General features: G+C 43.6%; 1 protein-coding gene across 3 annotated transcripts in view; it reads right to left on the reverse strand.

Moving 5' to 3' along the window:
* LONRF3 (LON peptidase N-terminal domain and ring finger 3) overlaps positions 1 to 12,179 on the reverse strand; it is a 17,612-nt gene extending 5,433 nt beyond the window's left edge. For 2 of the 3 annotated variants that reach the window (XM_025215007.1, XM_025215005.1), the window contains exons 1-8: positions 12,116 to 12,179; positions 10,903 to 11,021; positions 9,287 to 9,409; positions 6,500 to 6,655; positions 4,656 to 4,890; positions 3,862 to 3,952; positions 982 to 1,096; positions 473 to 594 (exon numbers count right to left, since the gene is read on the reverse strand). In XM_025215007.1, the coding sequence (XP_025070792.1) occupies positions 473 to 594; positions 982 to 1,096; positions 3,862 to 3,952; positions 4,656 to 4,890; positions 6,500 to 6,655; positions 9,287 to 9,409; positions 10,903 to 10,935 (875 nt within the window). In that variant the 5' untranslated portion in view covers positions 10,936 to 11,021; positions 12,116 to 12,179. Of the gene's footprint in view, positions 1 to 472; positions 595 to 981; positions 1,097 to 3,861; positions 3,953 to 4,655; positions 4,891 to 6,499; positions 6,656 to 7,332; positions 7,403 to 9,286; positions 9,410 to 10,735; positions 10,862 to 10,902; positions 11,022 to 12,115 lie in introns of those variants that run through there. The other variant, XM_025215006.1, reaches the window with a different exon arrangement.

Below are 12,179 nucleotides of genomic sequence, written 5' to 3' on the forward strand. Positions count from 1 at the left end.
GGGGGGGGGATATTTAAAATTACTCTTTCTTGCTTTGCAGGAAGGAGTCTTATACCTATGGGCTGCTTTTTAGCTTGTATTTTCTTTAAGACTCCCCCTACCCTACACACAGGTTCCCGATTCACATGTTCCTTCCAACGAATCTCTTGTGCAAAATTTCATTTCTACCCACTCAACTTTCTGATCTGCATCAAAAGTCAACAGAAGTCAGTGTCACTACAACACACTGAGAATTATGGCCTTAAGTTTCCTCTTGTTTTCAGTTATTACCTGCAGCCAAGTGGAGGGTTTAGACACCCTGCTGCCAAATACACAGTAGGTTTAAACTTTCTGAACTGCCCTCTGACTAAAATGAAACAGAGTAAGACCCTTCATGATCCCTTATGGCATGTTCCACAGCAATGGGAACTATTCAGTAGTTAGCAAAACTCATGTTAAAGGCTTGCATTTAATAAATGAAATGCTCACATACTTGGAAAGCTCTGCAATTTCCTCTTCATACACTTTTCTTCTTTCAGTGAGTTCCTCTGGAAGATACTTAGCGATTAACTCCTCCATCAGTACTGTCTTACAGTATTTCCTCATAGCCAAACACTACAACAAGGAGTCACAATTAAGCAATTATCAGACAATGTCCAGCAATGGCTGCAGTGCTACATTTTATTGACCCACACCCAGTGTAGTTGTCTGTGAACAGCATGCGTCACCTCTATTATAGATTAGAGGTCACTAAGCCATTTCTTCCTTGTGACCTACTTTAAGCCCCCAGCGACCTTCCTGTACATTTAATGGGCATTTTTACACATGCAAATTGCCGCCGCGCCAGGTGCTTTGAAAAGCACCTGGTGCTGCAACGCTTAGTTGTATAGGTGGCGAAATGCGTGTCAGTGCTGAGAAAGTGGCGGTGGTGCGCGCTTAGTCAGTCTATCCCACCTCATCTGTTCTTTGCAATTTATACCGATTACATTTGTATGTTGTTACCTCAGAAAGGCCTTCTTTGCACAGGGGGCATTTTGGGTTGTGATCTAGGCATCTTTCAAGACATTTCAGGCAGAAGGTATGTCCACAGGGCGTGGTGACAGGTTCATAGAAAAGCCTGGAACAGAACAACCAAAAACAAAAGACAACAATATCGTGTAGCAAAAATAAGAGAAAAGGCTGTTACAAAACAGCTTCTTTTCATAGCTAGTCAGTAGTTACAGTTTTCTGCACTGCCGGGGGACATTTGTTCCTTGCTTATTGTTTTCTCCCCACCTTGAATTTTGAACGTAGTTAACTAGGGAGTTCCCCGTTGCCTAGCCAGTGTGGAAGGGGGTGACTGAAATCCTGGCCCTCACAAAATTTCAGTTTGTGTCTTGAGGGGGAGGAGAGTCAGTAGAAGATAGGACCTTCAAAGGAAGAATTAAAAGTAAGGCCCCGATTCTGAAAACCATTACTCATTTAGTCGGCAGCAAGATTAGTTTTACATACCCAACCAAACACAGAACAGGACCGTTTGTACTGCTAGGACACACACAATTTAATAAAATGAAAAATGTCATTGCTAAAGCTAATATCGGGAAATTTAATTTGGTTTGAATACAGAGCTTTTACCTTTGAATGCCCTCAAATACAAATACACAAAAGATTCATATCCCTTCAAAACAATACTATACATGCAGGCCCTTGTTTTTAAAAGCTGTTTAGGATCTTAACTCTCATCACATTCACTGTAATTTTATTTTCATATTAATTGCCTCTTTTTTTGGCTAAATTTATGTTATATATTCTAAAGAGATCCTTTGCAGGTAACAAGCATTCAAGTGTGAAAAATATGAAGACACGTTACAAAGATTTCTCTCTTCTGTATACCAATAACATCTCAAACTAAAAAGGGAGATATTTCCAAACCATTCCCTTTGATTTAAAAATCAAAATAGGAAAAGCAAAACAAACCAAAAACCAAACAAGACACTCTAAATGTTATATCCTAACAAGCAATTCAGTTGGACAAAAAAAAATAATTCAATTGATATAGTGAAGTCACTTCTTAAACCACAATAATTGTTTTCTTAACCAAAAAGGTAAACCTGGTTGCTAGTGTGTGTGTGTGTGTGGAAGCTGTATTCATAACTTTAAGCTTATTAATTGCTGCATCACATAAATTAAGTTTAAGAAAATAATTAGCTCTTAACAAAAATGGTCATAACCAGTTCATCACCTCTCATTAGCTGCTATAAATACTGACATTTAACAGGGGAGCATATGAAAAAAGTATCCAAAGGCCACAGCAATCTTGTTGCTAGTCAGTTATATAATCCAAATCTCCACTAGATCAGTTATTTAACAAATATCCTTTTCGTTTAAATACTTAAAATACAAAATTCTAAAATATCTTTCAGTTAGTAAGTTTGCATATTTAACATCTTAGTTATGTACTTGGACCAAGCTAGCGTCAAATGATGGCACAGAACAGGAAAATGCTTGTCAGAATACATAGTCCTGATCCAGCTCTTACAGCAGCTAATGGGAGTGGAGTTTTGCTGTCAGAGCTGGATTGAACCGCATAAGCCAGAGGCAGGTATATATATCATATGGAAAGGCTTATGAATACAGCAGCAACCAAATGCTTACTCCTTCATGAGAGACTCCCTTATTTTTGCCTCTGCTTTTTGTATGCCACTGAATTGGATACAACAGCTTGCTACTTGGGCAAATTAAATGGGCTAATAATAGCTCCTGCAGTTAATTGGTTAATAGGTCAGTAGGTTAGTAGGCATTTAATCCAAGGTATCACAATTGCTAAGTCTTAGATAAGGTATATCTGAGTTGCATAACACATAATAACTATTGAAACCAACATGCATTAGTAGCACTGGCAAGAAAGAGGCCCTGCAACAGGTTCCTTTTTAACATAGGTTTTTATATTTAAGTCATCTTAATGCTCAGGAGTAATGATTCAGGCTATTTTTGGTTTAACAGGGAATACAAATAAGCAGGACTAATTAATTCTACTAAATACGTCTGAAAACTAGTTCGCAGAAAACCTGTTTTATTAAAACAACTAAACTAATTATATGGGGAACTGAGGGGGGTTGCAAAGGAACGGAGATGTTTTCTCGGCAGCAGTCAAGGTTTCGGAGACTTCTGATCATCCTTTTGCTTTTAACAGTTTGTTCCAAGCAGAAAATCAACAGTCTCACCACATCTTTTTTAAGGTTATTTCAATTTGTTTTGAAACCGTTTTAAGCATGGGCAAACTACCTTTTCAAACAAGAAAACCTGACCCCAAATCCAGATTTTATTTTATTTTATTTTATTTTTTTGAGGCCAGGGTGTTCCCACCTCTCTGCAAAATGAGCCAATCAACCACTGACTAGTGAACTTTGTTTGCCTGGTAGACGTTAATATTGCTGTTGCTACACTACACTATTTCACATGCAAACTAAGCATTTATACAGACATTTACTTGTCAAATATTTTTGTTATTGGGGGGGGGGGAAAAATCACACGTGGCTTAAGTTACACTAACTGCCAAGAACGAGTGGTGGATTTCTGTGTAATACGTGGATGGGAGTCTGTGTAGCTGGTAAAAAGAAATCTTTCAGTCATGTTCCACAATGCATTTAAACCCAACAAACTTGGATGTCCTTTGCCAAGCACAAACTATTTCTCACCTGGGACATCAGAAGATCCCTATCCACACACACTGTTCAGAACCAAATAATTAGAAGTGTGCATGGTATGGGATACGACGTTATACAGAAAGCCCCAGTTTCTAAATCAGAAAAATAAATAGCCAAGTAAATTAGACAATGTTTGTAGATTGTATCAGTGGAAAAGATATAGCTTTAAACATATCCATGAGAAAATAATGGCTACCTCATGCACAAAGAGCAATCCAGGTCAGATGGATCCACAAATTCAAATGAAATGTGGTGCCCAGCATTAGATCCCTTGGCATCTACTGTGCCTATTATATAATTGTGGAAAAAAAATCGTATTAGAATACATAACCAGACAGCGGGGGGAACCGCTTAACATTTCAGAGACAATGCTTTATTATGTGTTTGCAAATGCATCTGATTTTTAACTGTACTGTGATCAAGGACTGCATTTATTTATAAGCAATTTTTGAAATGTTAGAATCATGAAATGGAATTTGCTGCACAAGTTAATCTTGGCATAAGTGGGCCGGACTCCATTAGCCTCAGTGGAATTTGGTCCTGTGTTGACAGAGTGCGACCACAACCCCACACTCAGTGTTGGAAGCATGCAAAAGGGCCAGATGTTCCTGTTCAATCAATCTAAGTCCATTGAACAGCAGGAGAATCAAACCAAGGGCTTCCATGATCTTGGTGACGTTAGGAAAAAAAATATAATTCCAGCATCTGTGCCTTACAAATACAGCATTTTAAAACTTGATTATATTACTGTTATCAACTAGTACCTAACCATATACGGCACTGGTAGTTGTCACGGGACTCACCACGCAACTGGTAGGCCTAATCTTTGTTGTCCCTCTCTAGATTTATTAGTGTAATTATTTTTACAGGGGGAACAGGAATAGGGAAGAGATGAAAACTGAAGTCCAAGCTTGGAGCTGTCTAGTCAGGCAAAACTCCCATCAACTTCATGAAAACAGGAGTAGGCCCTCACTGAATGAAACAGGTTACCTTTCTTTGTGCGCTTGCAGGGCACCTCAGCACTTCTCATGTCTTCAGAGCAGCACTTTCTTTTCAAAAGGCTGCATTTCTCAGAAATGAGAAAGGCGGACTCCGGGACGGAGGCATGTGTGTTCTCATCTTCTGAGCAGTCTCTTTTAATCTCCGTCACTTGCACTGATTTTCTCAAACTAGTCACATTTTGTTCCTCGTGAGCAGGAAAACTCTTTTTGTGTTCCACATTTACCTGGATGAAAGAGAGGATCATACATCAGGAGCACAACTCCCCTACATTTTCATTCTGCAGACAACTTTGGAAGAGAAGACTCTTCTCACAGACCCACTTTCCTGCCTGGCTCTCAAAATGTTTTCCATGTTGTGGACCACCAGGAAAGGCTCTGCAAACCAGTGGCTCACAGACTGAGAACTGCTGCATCAGGGCCTTAATTTCAATCGAAACCCCTTTCCCACCAGAGCAGTCTTCCCCTTCTATCAAGCTGGTAACATTTCTTTGGTTTTATAACTTGACCATAAAACTTGAGTCAGGCAGAATTTTATTGAAGACTCAGCCTGTTAGTCATTATTACCTAACCTACGGAAAAATCCATCTGGCTGATTTTAGGTTCAGATATTTCTGGTTTCAGAGACTAACACCACATGACTTATTTTAAGGGAGAAGCATATGCACAGAACAACTAATAAAAAAAAAAATGCACCTAAAAGTCTGCACAAATAGCTAAAATGGGCTCATGGCATGTATGCTTTTTGGCTAGAACAAGTCATAAACCTGGTACTTTTTTCAGAGTACTTTTTAATCCTACTATTGCCATATAATAGTCATGAGAAATAGCATCTAACCAACATCACTAACCATTTTTCATGTCAAATAAAGGGACCACTTTCCCAGGTGAATTTAAATGTATACGCTGGAGGTCAGTTGTTAGGCACCACAATGGTATGTGGCCAGGCAGGATACACGAGGGAGAAAAGGGATCAATTACCCCCTTTTCTCCACAAATAACCAACCTCATGATGGGATGGCCATTTAAAAAGTTTGTCTTCAGTAAGACCAAAATGCCTCCGCAGGAGACCACCACTGATTAGGGGTCTCTTCAACAGAGTTAAATTTTCCAGGGATTACTAAAAAGTTATCCTACAGCTATAAAGGCATGTACATTCTCAGAGTACCAGATATGAATGCTCTAAAGATGGTCTTGATGCAAATACCTGGGTTCTAGCACCTGCAAGTATTAGCAAACTATGTCTCCAAATCAAACGTATGCAAATCCCACCTCCTTATAGTGGGCTGTACCATAGTCTCTGACTGGAATGAATTTGGAGTCCAAATCTATACAGGAATACCACTGCTGGCCTATCACCAGTATGGCCCAAGCCAAACCTTATATCAGAAGCTCTCAAAAAGGTTGGAGGTATCTCTATTCCAAGTTTCACAATAGAGGTGCTTCTTTGTTATAAACATGGAAAACTGAGAACTTTTGTTGATTTTATCAATAGTTACGGCAATTATGACAAACTAGAAAAAAAGTAGAGGGAGGGGACCCAGCCCATATAAGGATAAAGAGCTCTTTTTTGAATTCTAAGATGACCTTCCTTTTTAGGCATCATTTAAATGAATCCATAAATAGCAGCTTGCTGCATCTTGCATTTTCCATTCCTACAGCTGTTCAGCTTGTTGATAACACGTGTTCTGAATCTCAGCAAAAACAAATCTGGGAAAATGCATTATTCATTCTTCCAGATGTGGGGGGCAGAGGGGGAAAGGGAGGGAAAGACTCTCCAAACTGTACATAAACACACAGCAAAAGTAAGAACTACACATCAGAGTTTAGCTTTACCTTGAGCAACCTTTGTAGGTTATGGCTGGTGCCTCCAGATCCCACTGAATTTAGAAGGCTCCCCTTTAATCTAGAGTGAGGTGACAACAGCTGCAGGATATCGGGTAAGTGCTCCTGAGCATTTCCCGGGATGAGTGAAAATAAACTAAGTAGAAGCTGTGATATAAAACAGAATACTTCACTACTTAGTTCTTCCCTTGCAATCTCTAAGGGAAAGAGCGGGGACTGCGGGGAGGGGAACAGCTGCAAGAAGCACCGTTGATTTGCAAAAGCATTTAAGGAGTCCTGGCAAACAACTGAGTAGGTCTAGGATGGAAACAAAACAGACACACACATACAAGGTGGTGCAACGTAGGCTCAAAAAGCAGAGGCTTCATTTTCAGAATTAAATGTGCCAATGTGCTATTAGGGGAATGCTTACATACTTATGAAAATCCACTAGTTCTGAAGTCTAGAGTTCTATTGAAACCTCACCCGCAGTTACTGCTAGAAGCATGTAATAGGTTTCTTAAACAAGGTAATGCTGAGTGCCATAATTCCCACTGGAGACACTGGAAGTTGAGGGCATTCCCACAGGTCCAGGCTTGATCAAATGCCTCACTATGCAAACAGGGGGATGTGTTCAGGGAGAAACAGTGGGAATACAGCAAAAAGTTGCAGAGATGAAAACCATTCAGGGCCTCTGCATGTCAATACAAATGAATCTCCAACATCCAGCAGCAAATTGTTGGCTGTTAGCGTAGCGCAACTTGCCAAATGACCACGGATATAAAATATCAAATAAGCAGGGTTAAAAAAAATCCCTGTATTTTAAAAGGCCACAATAGTCTCACCATGCCTCTGGTCTGATCCTGCAGCATTGATGTTTGAGAAGACGGCACATCATGTATTATTAATAGTCTTCTGGAAGTCAAAAGAGATTCCTCATGTGAGTATGGGCTGCAGGATCAGACTCTCCTAAGAGTAATTTTAATGAAGGCCACTAATTACACTGAGCAGAAAAAAATCAGATTTGCATTGGAAGGATTTGCTAAAAGCAGCCATGTCACTGTTATGCAAACAGCTTTGGAAGTAATCCAATAGATACTTGTATCATTGATAGACTCTCCATGTAAGCAGTTCTTCCCATAACAAAGAGCCTAGATTATCCTCAGGACCCTACTGCTGAGAAAGAAATAGCTTTCTTGGCAAAGGCTATTTTGAGTGTGAATCTAGAAATGTATCAGTTTGTTACATCTTCCGGCTCTGACACACAGGAAGCATCACGTCATCACTATGAGAGCCTTGCTTGATACAATGACAATGCATGAGACTGCATTTTAGGGAAGGAACATGCTGACAAGTCAGGAAAACACAATAACTATTGCATCTAGAGTTGCACACAAAACATGGAAGAATAGGGCTGAAAAGTGTCAACTGTCTGGAGCACACCGATAGTTATGGGCGCTTATTCCAACAATTTCACCCACAGCGTTTAGAAAATCCTTCTCATTACAGCGCTCATCCGAGAGCCTTTTTCTTTAGCCCAAATCCACCCAACCAAATGTGGGGTAGAAAAACTGGTGCAAGTTCATATCAGGACAGTAAGGTGTGGGTTGGTTTTCACCGCAATGATCATTATTGCAGAAATTGATTATAGGCACAAAGATTACTTTCAACCAGGGCTAGCCAACCTCTTAGCAGCTGGGGGCCACACACCAGAGGCCGCACCACCGGGGTCATGCCTTCCCCATCCACCTCCCTTAGCACCACATGGGCAGATGGCTCTCCCCTGCTCCCTACACAGCGTGGCTGGGCAGTGCCCCCACCCTGGCTTCAGGCTCCCCCAGCACTGCAGGCTGTCCTGCAGCCTGGAGAGAGAAGAGAGTGGGAGGCCAGAGAGCCCAGCTGCGGTGGTGGCAGAGTGATGCGGGGAGCGGTGGTGGTGGCCAGGGGAAACAACAGTGGGGGAGGGTGGAAAGATGAACCCTTTGCAAGCTGCATGTAGCCCACAGGCCATCGGCTGGGCAGCCCTGCTTTAAGCAAAACAAAAATGGCAAGCACACAAAAGCGCACACACCACGGATGGAAGCCACGAGAGCTAACACATGGAACAATTTCTAGAAGTCTTTAAAGTAGGATTAGCAATCTTGGCAGTATCCCTCTAAAGAAAAAACACAACGGATGCTCCCTTAACTTCGTTTGCTACAGGAACAGGCTTATTTCAGATCTGTCGTATTGCCTATTTATCGTTAGTTATTAGTAACCTCATAAGCAGTTTTTAAAATAGCACTTTTCCTTTGTTTACTCTGTTTCCTCTCATGCTTTCTCCATGTGCTGTGCTCAGAGCCACATCAGTGGCTGGGGAAAGAGGGATGCTGCTCCCAAGCGGAGTTCTAATGGTGTTGCTCTTTATTTTTAGTCTATCAGTTGATACAATATTAACTAGATACTCTCTCCTCTTCTCCAGTCGATAGCACCTGTCTAGGGTGGGAAATGTGAATACAGGGAGTCTGGGAGTCCTCTTAGCAATACTAACCCTCCACTGATTTTTAACATCTCTTTATTTCAAAGCTACAAATCAGACTGTCTACCCACTGGGGGTGGAGAGGCTCTCTTGCTATTGTCACTTAAGCTGCGCCTTAAGTACAGCAACCAACACAAAACAATTTGAACACACAGGAACAGCACTGCAGACCATGTTTTCTCCAAGCCATCTCTACGTAATAACTTCTGCTTTCTTTTTTAAGAGCAAGCAATTATCAATATGATAAAGCAGTGAAGCTGCACAAGATCTAAGGAACTCACCTTCTGAGCCTCTGACTTGGCTGTCTTGTTCCCAATATCCAGGGCAAGGCAGAAGAGAAACTCTCTTAAAGCTTCTTCTGTTTTTCCCAGATTAGCTAATGCTTGTCCTTTCCTTAAGCGACCCTGAGAGAAAACAGGTCCATGATTCTAGTTTCTTTTCTCTTATCAGATTTTTAAAGCCCGTTTGATAAAAACCCAACAGTTTAAATGCGAAAAACCAAAACACTTTACTGTGCTGAAGTTTAAATAAAACTAGGCACAAAGCAGCATTAGAACAGTCTGGGTTACCAACACAGGATCAGAGTTTGAGCTTCCAGCTAGAAACAACATGAACATTTTCCATATTTACTTCTCTTGCGAGAATATCACCTCCCTGCCTCCCACATACACATTAAAGTTCACAGCATCTGGACCCAGTTGAAGGCTGGTACCCTGTCACTTTTCAGGACCCTCCTTTATCTTGGGAGAACGCAAGTCCACACTTTAATCCCCTCTTCTGCTTCTCAGTGCTGCCTTCTTGACCGCGGTGGGCAATTATTTGGGCTCAAGGGCCACAGAGAGTTTTGGTGAGCTGTCGCGGGTCAGGTCAGTACCCCCCACTCCACAACCACTCACCAAAACTCCTTAAGTGGCTCTGCTCCATGCTTAGCCAGGCGCCTGCAATGGGGCCGCAGGTGGGTGTGGAGCAGCATCCAGGAGCAGGATTGGCAGGGCGCCTGTCCCTGCTCCCAGATGCAGCTCCCTGCCTGCCCATGGCCCCATCCCGTTTGCCTGGCTACATGCCCTGTCCGTGTGGGAACCAAATGGTCTCCAGGGGGATCTTGGGATCACTGGGCGGTGACAGCACAGGGCTGGATCCCAGAGCAGAGCCACAATCTGCTCACCCCTGCCCGTCTCAGGGACATGCAGGAAGTAGATTGTGGCTCTGTCTCAGGCCCTGGCCTCACGATGTCACTGCCATGTGAACCCAGCCACACCTGCCTGTCCTGCTCCTGGGTACTGCCCCCTGCCCAGCCAGAGCCCCCTCCCATCCACCTGACCTGTGTAAATCCTGCCCGTGGTGGTGGGCATGAGGCAGATGGGCCAGGGCGCCTGGGCAGCAGAGCTGGGTCCAGCAGTGGCAGCAGCTGAAAGGAGCCACTGCTGCTGGGGCTGCCGGGGTGACCATGCTGCCTCAGCCCCGCTGCGTGCTCGGGGTGGGTGATGTTTCTGGCCACACGCACAACCCAGGCTGCCCCCCCATGCTTGGGCTGAGCAGGACCGAGAGACCCACTTCAGGCTGGACAAAAATCCCTCCGCAAGCTGAATTTTGCCCACCCCTGTTCTAGACAGCAGAAGGAAGCACAGTGCTCGACTTCTGGCATAACACGTAGATCTGACCTCCTCCAAGATCACAGGCAATTATGATTACTGGATCAGACTACAGTAATTGCATGCACTGCTCCTTACTTCAGCCCTTTCCTGACTCAGAGACCTCAGTCAGATCTCCATGGTGTGCTGGTCTACTGGCCTAGGGTGTTAGCAGCGTTGTAGCAGCTCTCCGGGTCAGCTCTTCCTTCCCATGGCACTGGGAAAGCCAAAGATTTCAGCATTAAAAAACAAAAACAAAAACTTACCTTCAACCAATATGGCTGGAGCCTACATGCCATTTCTGCATCACGCAGTGCATCTTCACAGGCTTTCAACGTAGAGTTGATCTGGGACCGGTTGCTATATAATAAGTAGTCATTTGGAGCTGTAAGCAATACAAACATTGACTTGTTATAATGACTGTAATAGCACATGGACCTGTTCTTTACAACCCTGTTTCTAAAACGATCAGGGAAAAAAAGCATTTGTATCAGAAAAGCAAGTATTATTTAAACAACCAAGAACTCAAGCAGGCACAGCAGCTCTCTCGGGTATTCTAGCCATAAGAGGTGCGATTTGTATTACATAACTGATGGAAACACGGCAGAAAGAACATCCACAGCAGCTCGCAAACATTACCCGCTTAGGCGGAGGATCAGATTTTGGTCAATTTCCATGAACGAAGATTAAAGATGACATAATTATAACATTGCCAAAGGGAAGGCAGGAATTTAAATTAGCTCCCTTTACAAAGGGGTTAGGATCAAAGCTTTGAAAGCGACGCATCGGGGTCTTTTGAACCTATCAGTCAAGGAAATTAAATGAGAACTACCAGGATCAGATAAATATTACCTCACCCCAGCCCTGCTACGTGATGCAATACCTAGGCACAGCCTGGTCCCAGATTAAAAATCAAGTCTTTTTTTTCCTCCTTCTTCTTTCAAGTGCTCCTTCATTACAATGAGATGTTTACCTTCTTTTTAACCAGCCAATTCCTGGTTAAGGTCTAGATTCAGAGGACGCGGGGAGGTTTGTACAACTAATCAAACAAAACTTGTGGTTGCACAACCTGGGCAGGGACCAGCACGGGGCTGAGCTCAGCACCGCATTACTGCAACTCCTGCGCGGTGCGGAGCAGCATCTTCCACTGCTCTGCCGGAGGGGGAAACTCTCTCTCTTTCGGTGCGGACCTAGTTGGAGCAAGCACCTGCTTTCCAAGCTCTGGGGCTGCCCCCAAGACGATTTGCGAGGCAGATCCCTCTCCAAAACTAGGTCAGGGGGCTCAGCCGGGGGGTACGGGATGGGATGGGACGGGACGGGACGGGACAGGAGTCGCTCTCCAGCGGGCTGAAACCCGAGCCACCCAGGCCGGGGTCCGGCCGCCTCCCCGGTTACACAACGGCGCGGAGGAGGGGCCGGGCCGGGCCGGGCCGGGCCTTACACAACGCGCTGCTCCCCTGACCTACTTCCAGCGCTTACCCAAGCTGACGGCCTCGTTGTACTTGTGCAGCGCCGCCTGCGGCTTCCGCCCCCGGCACCGGAC

This window comes from Alligator sinensis, unplaced genomic scaffold (genome assembly GCF_000455745.1).
Source record: "Alligator sinensis unplaced genomic scaffold, ASM45574v1 scaffold1388_1, whole genome shotgun sequence".
In the NCBI taxonomy this organism is placed as follows: Eukaryota; Metazoa; Chordata; order Crocodylia; family Alligatoridae; genus Alligator; species Alligator sinensis.